The 15,554-nt window shown below is 44.4% G+C and overlaps 2 protein-coding genes across 2 annotated transcripts; one reads left to right on the top strand and one right to left on the bottom strand.

The window, feature by feature from the left end:
• Nucleotides 1–29: 29 nt before the first annotated feature.
• LOC104618729 (centrin-2) lies at nucleotides 30–4,295 on the top strand (the record flags this gene model as incomplete). Its single annotated transcript, XM_010284403.1, has 4 exons — nucleotides 30–197; nucleotides 1,752–1,880; nucleotides 2,580–2,717; nucleotides 3,949–4,295. Coding segments are annotated over 4 exons (525 nt in total), but the record flags the coding sequence as incomplete, so codon positions are not given.
• Nucleotides 4,296–10,454: 6,159 nt separating this feature from the next.
• LOC104618727 (ES1 protein homolog, mitochondrial-like) lies at nucleotides 10,455–15,297 on the bottom strand. The gene is made up of 4 exons (XM_010284401.1): nucleotides 15,153–15,297; nucleotides 12,829–13,000; nucleotides 11,844–12,045; nucleotides 10,455–10,667 (listed from the first exon to the last, which is right to left on the bottom strand). Exons 1-4 carry the CDS (start codon nucleotides 15,258–15,260, stop codon nucleotides 10,475–10,477), a joined length of 675 nt encoding a protein of 224 aa, XP_010282703.1. The 5' UTR covers nucleotides 15,261–15,297; the 3' UTR covers nucleotides 10,455–10,474.
• Nucleotides 15,298–15,554: the final 257 nt, after the last annotated feature.

Raw genomic sequence — 15,554 nt, 5'->3', positions numbered from 1 at the left:
GGCCTGATCCTTCTTTGCTCTTGTGTTGCTGTGCCAAGGCCTCCAGCTTTAAGAAGCCCTCGCTAGGAGCCGCGGCCCAGAGGAAGAAAGCGAGTGCCAAGCTGGAGCTCAGTGAGGAGCAGAAGCAGGAGATCCGGGAGGCTTTCGACCTGTTTGACACAGACGGCACCGGGAACATAGATGTTAAGGAGCTAAAGGTAAGAATTTTCCTAGTTCTACTAAGATTTTCTCAGTTCCACTGAGGTTATAAAGTAATAGGGGCAGAAACGCCTAAATGACTTTAAGCAGGAAAGGAAAGATTTATTTCCCCTCCAGCATAAAACCTTTCAACAAGTACATTTTGCTTTTTCATTATAGCTTTTTACTGCTGTTATCAGGTCTCATTAGGGCTGGGCTGGCCAAAATCCACTGTATTTTCTGTACTCTATCCTTTTCTGTTAAAAAAACATCAAAAAGGATTTGTGCATATTAAAAAAGGGGAGGGGGGGTTTCCCCTTCTTCTGTGTTGCTGACCATCGCATGCTTTGCAAATTAGGTTACCCAAGCTATGGAATACACCAGTTACTCATTTTCATGCTTTCATCTATTGCAGAACATTTTTGGTCCCTCCCCACCCCTGTCCTTTGGGAAGAATAGTAATCAGTAAACTAGGACTTCTTTTTGCTTTCAGAATTTGCCCTTCGTATTTGCTAGCTGGATGTCCGTATTACTTAAGACCATAGGGAGGAGACCTGATTTCAAACTTGCCACTTGTCCCTTTACCAAAGGAGGGAAAATTAAAGCGTGTAGGCGTGCATGCATGTTTCTGAAAGTGAAGGCATCCTTGGATATGCTGTTTATAGGAGTGTTGAGTGAAAGGCACACAGTGTTTGAATTATGTTTTGCCAACGTTCATCAACATAGATTTTTGCCACCAGAATGAAAAATTAACTAATTTAAGTTCCCTGTGGTCTATCACTTTAACACCTTCCATGTTTGTGCCATCAGATCACGTTGTTAGAGTTCGGTAGAGTTGCAGGTATGATGGAAACTTCTTTCATGGAGGCACTTGTCTTGAAATTATTTTGTTGAGACATTTCACGGTCTTCCATTTAGCCATCTTCCTTACAACAGGGCCTGAAATAAGCTTTTTAAAATTTTATTTATTATTCAGTGTCTTGTTTCTCATTACAAAGGGAATACTAGTGGCAATTCCCTTAACAAGAATGGAATAACATTCAATTTTCCAGTAGCCTTGGAAATTGCTATCCACAGCACTGCGTGACAGTTTGGGATTTTTCCTTCAAAATATTAATCAGTGGGACTCTTTTATGCTCTTAGTGCCCATCACAAGAATTTTAAAAAATATATACCAAAATAGGTATACTAAGACTTTATAAAAGGTCCAGATTTTCTCAGGCAAAACATCTCTCCCAGGATTCTGTTACGTAGCCTTACCCTCCAAATTCTTGCCAGTTCTGAGCTGGGGCTGGTGGATGCAATGGTAAGAATGTGTTTAGGAAATTTCTGAATTAACTGAAGGACAGCTCCAGAATGTGACTGGTTGCATTCCTGTTTTCTGCATCTTGATGTGCCCTTGCGTGAAGAGAAGCATTGCTCTAAGTCTGCCCCTTACCTTGCTGTTTCCCTTGAGATACAGAGTACATGTTTTAACATGATATGGCATAAAGTTCAACTTTCTTACCCCCCTGTGGTTTTGTTTATAGTTTTGTATGATTTATACTTTTTTTTTTTTTTCCCTGTCCTCACAGGTGGCCATGAGAGCACTAGGGTTTGAACCCAAAAAAGAAGAGATCAAGAAAATGATATCAGATATCGATAAGGAAGGAACAGGAAAAATCAGCTTCAGTGACTTCTTGGTAGTGATGACACAGAAAATGGTATATAAATTTTAAAAATCAAACTGAAAGCAGCTTTGAAAGTGGCTGAGTACCTTTCATCTCCTTTTGGTTTTAGTGGAAGATGAAAGCACTATTTTAATCTTAACAACAAAACATGTAAAAGTTAGAATTGCAAGACAGGGACTAGCCTATCTCATTTTTCAAAGTAAGGTTGAAATAATTATGTCATTAACAAGTTTATTAATCAGTTTTTTGTGTGTGTGAGAAAAGGGAAAAACTGAAATCAAGATTTTTATCACAGCTTAAAACCACCTCTGGCCTGCAGAAAGCTGTCGCGAGTATTGGTACGTTACATGGATGACTGTGTAGCAATGCACTGTATTTTCTTTTCTTGAGTTTTAAGATATTAACTGTTGAGAATTCTGGTTTTAAAGCTCTTAACACATGTTGAGTGAAGCCAGATATTTAACAGTGGAAGATCCTGATACTGGAATCCCATCTAGCTAGCTATGAAAGACAAAAAATTCCCTGAAACCGTGAGGTTCAGGAGGCATGGCTGTGTCTCTGTCTACCTCCAACTTTTGTACATATATTTCCTGCTGGCTGGGCTTCTTTAAAGAAACTCTTAAGAGAGTTTCTCAGTCTATCTAGTGTTTGTCTTTCACAACTTTATTTTGAGCGTTACCTACAACATAACCACTACTTTTTTTTCCTTAAACTTATGCTTACTTCTTCAAGGCTGAAAAAGATTCCAAAGAGGAGATTCTCAAAGCTTTCAAACTCTTCGATGACGATGAAACTGGCAAAATCTCTTTCAAAAACCTCAAACGTGTCGCCAAAGAACTGGGGGAAAATCTCACAGATGAAGAGCTGCAGGTTTGTACCTGGTATATGAAACCACATCATTCACAAATACTCACTGTCTGCCTCTGTGTGTAGTGAACACAGAAGGATCCAGATTACACTGTGCCCATTGAATAGGAAGGCAACCACAGAATGTTCATGTATTACTCGGTTTTGTATTTACATTTGTTTAAAACCTATGTAAATAGTCACAGCCTAATTCTCCTTCTGTCTGGAGAGCTGGCCACCTCCGACTGGTCTGCTAAGCACTAGAACTATCAGTAAGAATAAGGAATGGGAATCTCTGTCTCAGTGGGGGAGGAAACCCTCTCAGGGTCAGTTTTTAGGTAAAGGCAGCAGTCTCTCAGTTTTAGGCACTGTCCTCTAGCGTCCCGTGGGAAATTTACACTTGAACTGTTATGAAGGGCAACGAAGCTGGTGAGGGGTCTGGAGCACAAGTCTTATGAGGAGTGGCTGAGGGAACTGGGGTTGTTTAGTCTGGAGAAGAGGAGGCTGAGAGGAGACCTTATCGCTCTCTACAACTACCTGAAAGGGGGTTGTGGCGACGAGGGTGTTGGTCTCTTCTCCCAAGTAACTAGCGATAGGACAAGAGGAAATGGCCTCAACTTGCGCCAGGGGAGGTTTAAATTGGATATTAGGAAAAATTTCTTCACTGAGAGGGTGGTCAGGCATTGGAACAGGCTGCCCAGGGAGGGGGTGGAGTCGCCATCTCTGGAAGTGTTCAAAAAACTTGTGGATGTGGCACTTCAGGACATGGTTTAGGGAACATGGTGGCGCTGGATTAATGGTTGGACTTGATGATCTTGAAGGGCCTTTCCAACCTAGTGATTCTGTGATTCTGATTCTGTGAAAACCTGCCCTCTCTCTCCTGGCAGAAATGGAAGAGCTTCTGTCAATTTATGATTGGGAAATGGATTCTGAGACTGTTGAAATTGTGTCAGTGGAATTGTAGTTTTATGGAGTTATGGTGACGTAAAAGGAACAACTCTGCTTCAAGCACTTTATTTCTTCCAGGACAGTTCCTATAATACAACATTTGCTATACAGATTTTTGTATAAATATATATAAAAACATATCAGTGTCTAGTTTAGTAAATATTTTGTAGCATAGTAGGTCTGATGTGGAGCTAACACTGTGCCCTCCAATACAATTTACCAAAAAGTGGTTCTAATTCTAAATTGATCTAATAATTCTAATACTAGCCTAATCTGCATCTAATTTCTGAATACAAATATCTTTCAGGAAATGATTGATGAAGCAGACAGAGATGGGGATGGAGAAGTGAACGAGCAGGAATTCTTGCGGATCATGAAGAAGACCAGCCTTTACTGAACCAGAATTTTATTTATTTTTGCACATGTGTATGTATGTTTGGTAGGTGCCTCAATTTTTTACAGTCTTTTATTTCTTTTGAGACAGCAGAAAATATAGGTCAATATTTTTTTTAGATGGATGATCTTAAACTTGTGTTTGTGAACAGTTACCAACCACTAACCTGTTTATATGTAACAACGTGGTTGCTTGTTTGTGCTCGTAAGAGGGTCACATACTCTGTTTTCGATACACAAATCACATTTTTCAGTGACAGTATTCAGATCCTTTTCTGACTAAAAAACATGTGTCAAATGGTTATGGTTTGGTAAAGAGAATTCTCAAAACCAGATGGTGTAAATCTGCTTCCCCTCACTTGAAGTTTTTGGTTTAAAGTCTTAGTTTGGGCACAGCTATAGTGAACTCTTCATATGACATATTTGCAGGGATTGGCTTTTTATACTCTGTCTTATGGTGGTTATCCCCTCCCCCTTTTTTTAGTATGTTCTTTAAACCGAAAAAAAAGTAAGTAAATACACTGCTGCAACTTAACTTACTGCTATTCAGTTCACACGTTTAAAGAAATCTCTTTGCAAAAGAAGAGGAAGGTTACCTGTGCTGCTGATGAATGCTCTGTATGTTTGCAGTGGCTGCAAATATAAGACGGTATTTAAAATAAAGTGTCTCGTTTTAAGCCATCGGAGTTGTGGAAAGAAGTGTACAAAGTATACAAAATGACAAACAAGTCTGCTGGTACAGCGTGCCCTCTGATCTGCTGACAAATAACAAAACAGTTCATCCAGGTACTTGAAGAGTTTCAACTTTTTAAGTTTTAACTGTCAAGTCTTCAAAAGGGCCCGAGTTACTAAATGGCTCACTGTAGAGGCAGCAGCTACAGCAGAGTCTGTCTTTGAAGCGGCATCCGTCGAGGCAAGAGCATAACTGAAGGAGGGCTTTTGCCTTGTGTTGGAAGGAAACAAGCTCCCGTGCCCTTCTGCTACTTCTGTTTGTTTCACTAATCCCTCTGGTATCCTTCTTGTCTAGTCTTGGGCAAGGGAAGGACAGATTCCTTCTTTCCAGAAATCTTAACATCATCCTGACTCAAAATCTAATTTATTCCTCTACTTTATACAGACTCAGTATCAGCTTTTTCATTTAATTGACCTCCACAACCCATAAACACGGGGAAGAAATCTAAGCCTGAACTAAACATGAAAGCAAACAATAATTGAATTAGGCCTGTGTCACTGCAGAATTCCTGTAAGACTTTTTCTGTCTTTGAAAATGTTGTTTATACCAGTGTAGTGTGTAAATCAGAAGGGGAGGGAATGTAAATCAAAAGGGGAGGGAAGTCGTGCAGTCTCTTGTGCCCCCATATGGTAAAGTACCCCCATTACAGAAAACTGTGAAAAGTACAGATTTCTAATTTTAACATGAGACCTACATAGAGGAATATGTATATGAGCAGCAGTACATCAAAAACTGGTTATTTAATTTATCATCCGAAGTTAATTTAGCAAATGCATTTGTTCTCAGAAAGAACATTCAGCTCGTCACAAGACGTCAGATACCCGGGCAGGATAGTTGAGATTTTAGCTTTGAAGGTCTCGCCACAAGTTCCAGATTTCAAATACAGGACAGTGATCCAGACGCGCGTCATGGTCCCTCTCTGACCGAGATCCAGTGCAGTTTAGGGGAGACAGAGCAGAAAGGTACACGAGTTCTGATGGCTGAAGCGTGGAGTTTGGCAAGACTTGCGTGTCTTGGTGCACCGCAGACAAGAAACGACAGTAGTGGTGTATGGGGCCGCGTGCTCCTGTACAAGCATCGGTAGCTGGTAGAGCTGATTGTGGTTTTCAGTTCTCTACTAATTGGAAAGCTCTGCTTGGGGTTTTTCCAAAGGATGGGGGACTTGAAAGATGTCCCTGTATCACTGAAGATGTAGTAAGCTCTGGTGATGGCCCTTCCTGGTGTGTGCTGGCTGAGGGGCTAGCAGATTCCACATTCTTTATGTTTATCTTACTCCCTTGCCAAATGCATTTGCAGTTGAACGAGGTTTGAACATCACTTGTGTTCCTAACTTGTCATTTGGGATGGGCTGCTTGGCCTGAGCGCGTGAGGCAGGGGCTGCTAGTCTCACTTAAAAACCCAGCTCGTTCTCTGGGGCCAGGGTCCCGGTCCCTGTCCCCCCACCGGCCCATCTGAGGGAGCCGGACCTCTCTCCCACAGGCTTCCAGCAATGAGAGAGGTGCTGCCGGGGACGGCTCACCGACGGAGGAACGAGCACCGCGTTCCCAGTCAGCGAAGAGCAGAGGCAAGAACTGCAAAAGTGCTTTGAGTTGTTCGATGCGATGGCTTGGGCCTAATAGGTGTCAGTGACTTGAAGGCAAGAAGCTGTAAAAACATCATGTTTACTGGTGAAAACAAAGGCTGTGAGGTTTAGTGACTCCTTGCTTGTCCTCCTTCCTTCCCTCCCTCCTGCCTCCCCCATGAAGCCCCACACAGCTCCGTTGCTTCTTTCACATGCCTCTGGGCTATGGAGAAGAAAACCTGGTCAGTAATGAGAACCTCTGGTCACAGTGAACTTTTAGGAGGTGGAGTGAAGTCGTTCTACCACTCTCATCTAGAGGCCGCCTACTTTCTTACCCTGGTTGTGAATCTCCTCTATCAGCTTTTCATCAGTGCTCCAAGGCAACGTTAACCTGTGCTGCAGGGACTTTGTGTAGGCAGGCCTGAAAGAAGGCATGGATGTGCAGCATATCCTTCATAACCCATTTCATATGTGGAAAATCATATTACTGCGGTACTGCTGTTGTACTACTGTGCCTGCAGTGGGAGTTTATAACAGCGTGTGGAGCTTCTCGACCCTCTGCTGCTGATTGAACTCAGCCCAGATCAGTAGGAGGTTTAGGTCCTTTTTCTGTGACACTACGAAGTAAATCTCGGGAGTCTCCTACCCTATCTTTCTTCACAGTGACCCCACCCTCAAGCAGTTGAGGAGGAGTGACATTTTGCAGGCAAAACTCTCTAGCAACTCCTGTCCTCTAACAGCCTTTACAAACACAGTGCAAGTTTGAGTAGCTGAAGAGTGTTCAGTCTGCTGCTCCTTAGGATGTGTTTTCACAGCCTGAGTAACCCAGATGAGAAGGCCGGATCCCCTCAGGCTGGTTAGAAATGACACCATTGCTTTGTGACCACAGTTGCACTTCGAACTTGAATTACTGTGGTCAAACAGAAATGCCCGGCAGTAAACATAAATGTTGGAAACGGGGCTAATCATTTACAAGCACCTGACAAACGCCGCTGCAGAGCAGCGACAGAGCAATGGTGTTTGCCACCTGTTGCTTTTGGACGCTTGCTGTGCTAACAGACTTGGCTGCCTGAACACCGACTCGTTATGCAGCCATCAGTGGTGTGAGTTTTTTGCCAACTTACTAGCCAGGCACCCCTAAGAGGGACTGAAGCTTTCCTTCTTGGCCCTTGCTCACAGCTCTTTGCTGCTAATTTTTCAAGGCCTTGTACTACTGATGTGAGACAGCTACAGAACCCTGTTCTCTAGAGACAAAATGGTGGATGAATAGCTGTTGATGAAAAGGTGGGGTTTTTTCACCACTTTCATGTGCCTGCTTGTTTCAAACAGACATTGGTCTGCTTTCTCTTTTAGCAGATCACTGTAAGGACTCTGGGCTGTGAATTGGGGAAAGAGGAGATGAAGAGAATCTTCTCTGAATTCAGCAAAGAAGGATCAGGGAAGCTGACCTTTAAGTTGTTTCTGCAGGTGATGACTCAGAAAATGGTATGTGAGCCCAGCTGGTCACAAAGAGTAAAATTCCGCTTGCCTAACTTAATGATGCAGGTAGCCACAGTAGATTGGATCACTCTGGTTCCCTGCAGGGGAGAAACAGGAGTGTTTCAGGAGTTTCATCTGAGCTATTTTAGAGATCTACCTTCAGGTGAATTGTCCTTACCCCTCCTGCCTTTTTGCATGAGCTATAGAGGGAGCAGGATGCCTACTTCAGATAGGCAGCTGCATCCCAGCACACAACTCCTTCCCATCCCAGAGTGCCCTGAGCACACCCAGCACCCAGAAACCCCCACTTCCTTTCCCTAAAGTTTGAGATTAATTCAAATTCTTCAGCCAGTCCCTGGAATTCTCCCTATTGTATTTACATTCCATAGCTTTTCAGTCTATCTGATAAACCCATCAAAACACTTTTAATCTCAGAAAGTCCTGTGTAACTCTCGAAAGTTAGTGCTTATGGCAGAAGCTTCTGTACCTTTTCTGAATACCTGCACTGTGCAAAAGACAGGAGTGGAAGGGCTTGGGAATGATTACTTTCCGTAAGTTAGTGATAAGCTTAAGCTGTGGCTTGTCCTTCAGAAGTAATGGTGGGGGAGAAAACTGCACAGCTCTGAGGCCTGGTCTCCCATGGATTTGTGCTTCTGTCCTAATTAAATGCTAATTCAGACTGCACGTTACTGTCTGGTTGGGATACTCTCCACAGTTCTTTATAGGGGATTGTCAAAGGACCAAGGGAACAGTGGACTTTTTGTGCTAGCAAACATTTCCCTCCTCTTCCTGGCAGCTACTGTCCCAAAACTGGTTGGTGCTTTATGTCTTGGAGGCGTTTACACCTTTGCAAAAGGTTATGGAAGGTGGACAACAGTGAGAAAATGATTGGTAGGAGAATCAGTGGGAAAAAGTAACATAGAAAAGTGACTGGATAAGCTACATTTTTATTAGAAACCTGGGTAGAATTGCTGTATTATTGCTGCTCTGGGCTGTTCTGTTACTGCCAGATGGGCTTGAACCCCTCTTTGCAGCTCCACTGCGGCATGTGGGTAAATTTCTTCCCACTCTGTCCACCAGAGTAGTCTCAAAGGATCTTGCCATGTTGGTGAGAGTGCAAAAATACGCCAGTGTCTTGAAAAGGATGTAAAAAGCCTGAAGAGTTTGCTGAGAAGAGCCTCAGAAAATAGTTGCTGGCTTAGAAAATGTCTTGCACTGAGAGAATTAAACAGCTCAGTTTGTAATGATTATATGATACTACCTGTATAATAAGAACCTATATAAGAAGAACATACCAGCTACCATCAAAAAAGCTCTTGAACCTAATGGAGACAAACCTGACAGCATCCGGGGGCTGCAAATAACTGTAAGAGAGAAGTAAGGCATGGCTTATCCTCAATGATATTGGTTAACCATGAGAACGAGCTATCAAATACTACGGCAGTGTCTTCAGGTCAAAACTGAATCCTCTCAGCAGGCTTGCTTCAGCCCAATGTAAGTTGCTGTGCTCTTTACAGCTCCTGCAGAGTGGTCAGATTATGCAGACAAATGATTCCCTCTTAAAAACCTGTGCCTTAAAAACCTGTGCCTGGCCTGTTACCTGAACAACTGTGCCTGATACCGGGTTATTTTTAATGCCTTCTGTTTGCCAGATTTGCTATCGCCTAGCCAGTTCACAGCTTGCCATTCAGGTTTCATCTAGATGGGTATCTTGTCTGTCCCTGTTGCAATGAATTCTTGCTTTCAGGTTGTTTCTAGGAATTTTTCTAGAGACTGGAAGGGACTGGAAATTGCATCACTTTCTCAGTGATGCCTAGACCTTGGCCTGGACTCTTTCTGCCTAGGAGCAGTATGGAAGGCTGCTTCCAAAATACTCCATGATATCATAACAGGTCTTCTGTTAACACAAGGGAGGAGTTTAACCTCTTCCCATTAGACCTGGACACTTAATGTTGGTTTAATTCTGCTTTCACCGAGCATATTCATGCCCAAGTCTGGGTTCTGACAAATACTAGCAAAACAAGTAGGATTAGTTGCTGGTGACTTCTTCCTGTATCGTTTTCCCCACTAACCGGCCAACCAATAGCACTAAAAGCATGTCCTAGCCCAGAGTAAAAGGCAAAAATGAAAGCAGATTTCAGCCCATGTAGAAAGTGTCAGGTTTTATTCAGTAGCAGAACCTTGTTGCCACTAATTCATCTGTTCTGCAAGGTGGAGGTGTGTGGGGAGCTCTGAAGTACTGGGAAAGATGGATGTCTAAGGAATCTCAGGAAGGGTTCAATTCCTGTTGACACATGATGTGCACGTGTCAGATCAGCCCAGTCATGGCTCACATGACCCAGGCAACTCCTCAGCTACTCAGAACCAAGACAGCGACTGTATTTGAGCCCCGTGGAAACCTGGCTTTTGCATGCCGGCTGAGTGCATGCCCGCTTTCCAAATACTGCCAGTTTGCTGTCAGTAAGTGCTGTGTCCTTGGCAGAACACGACAACGCTTCCATTGCTCTGGAGTTCTCCCTCCTCAGCAGCCAGCACTGGTCCGGTGAGGGGGGAGAACTCCATTTGAGTATCAGTTTGCCTGTTGACGTGGGTGTAAAAGGGGAAGAATGTTATCCGAAGCTCAGTGCCTGTACTCCAGAGGAGGTCGATTCTGTGGCTTTGTGGCACTCAAGCAAGTCTGACCACTTCTTTGACCATTTTTCCAATGCCATCATAGATCTCATGAATGGGGGCATTGCACATGAAGGCGCTGGTGGTCACCAGCTTGTTCTTCACATCCACATGAACTTCAGTGACGTGTTTATTCACATGCTTGCAACCAAGCTCCTTCATGGTCTCAGCAGTCTTTGCATAAGGCCATCTACAAGAAGAAAAGAGAATAAACCCTGTGTGGGGAAGCTGTCATTACAAAGAGCGATTTGACAAAGGCCTAGAGTGAGAAGTTGGTTGATTACAGAGAGATGGATAGTCCCTACTGTCTGCTCAGTAGCATCCAAATCTTTTCCTGTCAGAGGGATTTCTCCTGGACTATAGAACCAGAAAAACCTCCAGATTACAGTGAGTTAAAAATCTGAAGTAAAGCCAAAATAAGACCTTGATGTTCCACTATCTATGTTCCACTACTTAACTCTGCCTACTCCAAACTTTGTGTTTAGGTTTGGCTGGGGCAGGGGGTCACCAGCTTCCTACAAGTGACATTACTTCCTAGCTACATACATTGGGAAGGCAAATATAAGACTGTATTTAAATAAAATGTCTTATTTTAAGCCATCGGAGTTGTGGAAAGAAGTATACAAAAATACAAAGCCACTGGTACAGCGTGCCCTCTGATCTGCTGACAAATAACAAAACAGTTCATCCAGGTACTTGAAGAGTTTCAACTTTTTAAGTTTTAACTGTCAAGTCTTCAAAAGGGCCCGAGTTACTAAATGGCTCACTGTAGAGGCAGCAGCTACAGCAGAGTCTGTCTTTGAAGCGGCATCCGTCGAGGCAAGAGCATAACTGAAGGAGGGCTTTTGCCTTGTGTTGGAAGGAACCAAGCTCCCGTGCCCTTGTGCTACTTCTGTTTGTTTCACTAATCCCTCTGGTATCCTCCCTGTCTAGTCTTGGGCAAGGGAAGGACAGATTCCTTCTTTCCAGAAATCTTAACATTGTGCTGACTCAAAATCTAATTTATTCCTTTGCGATTCTTTCAGCCTCTTGTGCCCCCATATGGTAAAGTACCCCCGCTACAGAAAATAGTAAAACGTAAAATCAGATTTCTAATTTTAACATGAGACTTACGTAGAGGAATATATAAATAACAAGTGGTACATCAAAAACTCTGATTATTTATAACCTATCTATAGGCCAAGGTTAATTTAATAAATACATGATGTGGATCATTCTCATTCTGAGAAATAACATTCGACTCATCACGAGACTTTAGATATCTGGGCAGGATAGATGAGACAGAGTGCTACGAACACTGGGGAGGCATTGCTGATTCCGTGATGTTCATGGTGTGATTTTATATCAGCACTCCAAGGTTACTTACTTCTCACACTCTGTGTCATGACCCACAGTCAGCTCGCAACCTGGGAAGATTTTGGCTGCCAGCACTGGGGAAATGCAGCACAGGCCAATGGGTTTTTTGGCAGCGTGGAATGCCTTCAGGACATCCTCCACCTCTTTGGAGACGATACAGTTCTTGCCTTGGGTGGCCCAAGTACTCAGGTTTTTAGCCACTCCAAAGCCACCTGAGAAAAGAGCAAGAGATTAGGCAGGAAGATTAGTATTCCGGGGCAGGATTTTTTCAGGTATTACTTAGTAGAATGCTAAAATGGATTTGGTAGATGGCAGCATTTGTCCAATGTTGATAAAAGAATTAGACAAGCTGAACCTTTGGGAGCTGACTGCCAGGGATGAGACATCAAAGTACCTTTCTTGCTTCCATACAGAACTGAAGCGGAGAGGTATCAATGCTCTGTTGGGTACGGTGTTTCACCCATGAGGTCCTTTCTGAATTATGGTGGAACATGCTGACAAGTTTTCACTTGTCTTAATCCTTGCTCCAGGACTAATCCATCCCCACTGAAATCACTTGGTCATACTTTCACTAAGGATGAATTGCCGGATTGACCAACTTTTCTGCTCTTGAGTCACCCCCTTTCTGTCTCAGCCTCGTCTTCTCCTGATAAGGAGGTAGGCACATCAGTGAGGGAGGGGATTATTTTACATCCAGTAAAAAAAATCTCAGTAGGTGGCACAGAGGATAATTCAAATGGCAGTTATCTGCCCTGTCCTCTTGGGATAAGCTTCTGCATTGCCATGTTCTCTTTTAATATAAGTCCAAGCTATCATGCCAGTGCCACCACAGATGGAAGTTGTCTGTCCTTCCAGTCCCTGCTTCCAGCCTGTCTTCTTCCCCAGTGGCGCTGCCCAGTTCCTCTCCAGCCTGTGACTGCCATGTCATTCAAGGCTTATGGCATATCTAAGCTGTCCCCGAGACTTTGGCATGCAGACCCTGCACGCCATCCTACCTGGTATGATTAGGGCATCCAGCCCTTTGACATCCAGCTTAGCTAGATCCTTGATGTTGCCTCTGGCTATTCTGGCACTTTCAACTAGCACATTGCGCTTCTCCTGAGTTGGCTGTCCCTTCACATGGTCCACCACATGCATCTGGTCAACATCGGGAGCATAAACCTCTGCCTGGGGAGGGAGGGGAAAGGTCTATTATCCTTCAGTCATGTATCCTAAGCATGTTAAAGATCAGAGGTAGTGAATGAAAATGCCTGAGTCATTTTGTTAGGAAAGAACTTTGCTGGTGAATGCAGTGACCTTCAGGCTCACCTGTATCTGATACTGGCATCAGGAAGGTTATTGTCTTAGGGAGGAGAAAGAAAGAAAGGTTCTTTTTAGCTTCTTCACAGGAGCGTTTACCCTGACCTTAAAGGAATAAGGGTGATGTTAGGGGAAAGCAAAGAACCTAGCCCACACTGCTTGTTTGGGGGCCTGAAGTGCTGGAGAGGGAGTGGTGACTCCTTTCCTTCCTAGGAAAATGAGGTGTCCCAAGAGTCATTGGTGAAGCCGTTTCTTAGAGTTTTCCATCCGCATCCCAAGCACCTTCACTGGGGCAGGCCCAGCCCTGCCCCAGCTGCCCCCACAGAGCCAGTGTGGCACCCTATGGGTGCTGACTATCCAGCAAGCTGTGTCAAACCGCATGCCTCTCTCAAAGGCAGGACTTTGAGTTTCTTCTCCCCCACCACTTTTCCCAAAACCAGAGTATTTCTTTTTCTGGAAAATTTCTCCCCTTCCTTCAGACTGTTTCAAACTCACATGCAGTAATTAAGAGTGGAGGATTGCACACAGATGGGCAATAGATTTTGGGACTGTACAATCTTTGTTCTGGGCCCCACAATTTAAGAAGGATGTGAAGGTACTGGAAGGTGTCCAGAAGAGGGCAACAAAGCTGGTGACAGGGCTGGAAGGAATGTTCTGTGAGGAGCGGCTGAGGACTTTGGGTTTGTCTACCTTGGAGAAAAGGAGGCTGAGGGGCAACCTCATTGCTCTCTAGAGCTTCCCGAGGAGGGGAAGGGGAGAGGGAGGTGCTGAGCTCTTCTGCCTGGGATCCAGTGATAGGACGCATGAGAATGGTTCAAAGCTGTGTCAGGGGAGGTTTAGACTAGGCATTAGGAAGCATTTCTTTACTGAGGGGGTGGTCAAACACTGCAACAGGCTTCCTAGAGAGGTGGTCGATGCCCCAAGCCTGGCAGTGTTTAAGTGGCATTTGGACAATGCCCTTAATAGCATGCTCTAACTCTTGGTCAGCCCTGAAGTGGTCAGGCAGTTGGACTAGATGATCATTGCAGGTACCTTCCAATGGAAATAGTCTATACTATGCTATTCTTTGTTTCCTTAGACAAGCATGACCAAAAAATAAAAGGGTTTGAAATAATGCCCGAGTTTACTCCACTAGAGGTCCATGCCGATCAAGGAATGAGCATAGGGCACTGCTCCGAGCCTAGGGCATGGCAGGAGGGAATTGACTGCAGTAGCTCCAGAAGAAAAGGCAAAATTATAGACAGGGGAGAAAAGGTTTGGATAAGTCTCAGCTTTAAGCTAAACAGAGAATACACACTTTGAAGGCTTTGGAATTGAGTGGGCTGGCTCTGCAGCACATGTACATCACCACTGTGCCTTTGTATCTAATAGAGCAATTCTGATTCCCAGGAGAACAGTTCTGACCCAGATTTGTGGGTGGTTCAGAGCTGAGGGTAATGTTACATAGGGCTTCTCTCCCTCCTCTTCCAGTCTTGCGGAGTGCCTGTTGTGACTAATGGCATATTAAAGCAGCTGCTTGAGGGTCGCCTGTTTCATACCTATTCAAGTTCAACTCACAAGAACTTGTCTATTTTCAGTTCTAATCTTCAGGGTTTTGCAAAGATGAATTTAAAACAGCCAAAAACAATAGTGATCTTTTAAACAGAAATACCAAAGCAGAAAAGAGGAAGCACAAGCCAAAAAGAATAGAGAATGCATTCAGGAAAGTTTGTTTCAGAGTTTGGATACACGCAACACAGAACACCAAGCCAACCCTCCCGTACAGCAAAGCGGTAGAGCAAAGCAGAGACCAGGGAGTTCTCCACGCTCGCTGTAGCAGCTCCTATGCTGTGCCATTTGCTTTGACTCCAGTCACTTATGCTTTGTGATTACCCTCACAGCAATGGGGAACTTGTGATTTGTCCGGCAAGCTGCAAAGCTGCTCAGAGATGAGTACCTTCTGCAAGAGAGAGAGCTTGAAAAGCAGAGCAGGGCAAAGGGAGCCAGAGAAGGGGCAGCAGCCTGCCGGAGTGTCTCTTACCTGTGCCCCCTCCCTGCTGAGATGCACCAGCACAGCAGAAGACTCATGGATCTCACTCCCGTCGTACACCCCACAGCCAGCCAGCACGACAGCCACTCTCTTTCCCATGGCCACAACCAGAGCAGGAGGATTCCCTGGAGAGCCCCAAATTGCTGTGCATCTCTGTTCACTGCCTGGAGCCTTTTATAGCACGATCCCTCCCCCAGGAGCAGGTGGGGCCAGGAGGGTTGGGCTGAATTTCTTACTGGCAAGAAGGTTTTATTTCCAGTGCCACAGGCAGGGCACGTAAATATTATTTGTTTCCTCAACTGACTGCTCCCTTGCAGATCTTCTTCCCAGCATGTTGTCTCCAAAGCATCCCCCAGCTGACGTGACCTGTTCAACAGAGCAGCTGTGTTTTTC

This window comes from Phaethon lepturus, unplaced genomic scaffold (genome assembly GCF_000687285.1).
Source record: "Phaethon lepturus isolate BGI_N335 unplaced genomic scaffold, ASM68728v1 scaffold1103, whole genome shotgun sequence".
Classification (NCBI taxonomy): Eukaryota; Metazoa; Chordata; class Aves; order Phaethontiformes; family Phaethontidae; genus Phaethon; species Phaethon lepturus.
Note: the sequence above shows the minus strand (reverse complement) of the source record. Positions and strands in the feature narration are given on the sequence as shown.

Bases quoted from the DNA above. Each gene is read 5' to 3' on its own strand.
- LOC104618727 (XM_010284401.1), bottom strand. From the start codon at position 15,260: ATGGGAAAGAGAGTGGCTGTCGTGCTGGCTGGCTGTGGGGTGTACGAC. The intron at 12,046-12,828 runs GTAGGATGGCGT...CTCTTTTCTCAG, and splicing joins GGATGCCCTAATCATACCAG to GTGGCTTTGGAGTGGCTAAA. The intron at 10,668-11,843 runs GTAAGTAACCTT...TTCTTCTTGTAG, and splicing joins CATGACACAGAGTGTGAGAA to ATGGCCTTATGCAAAGACTG.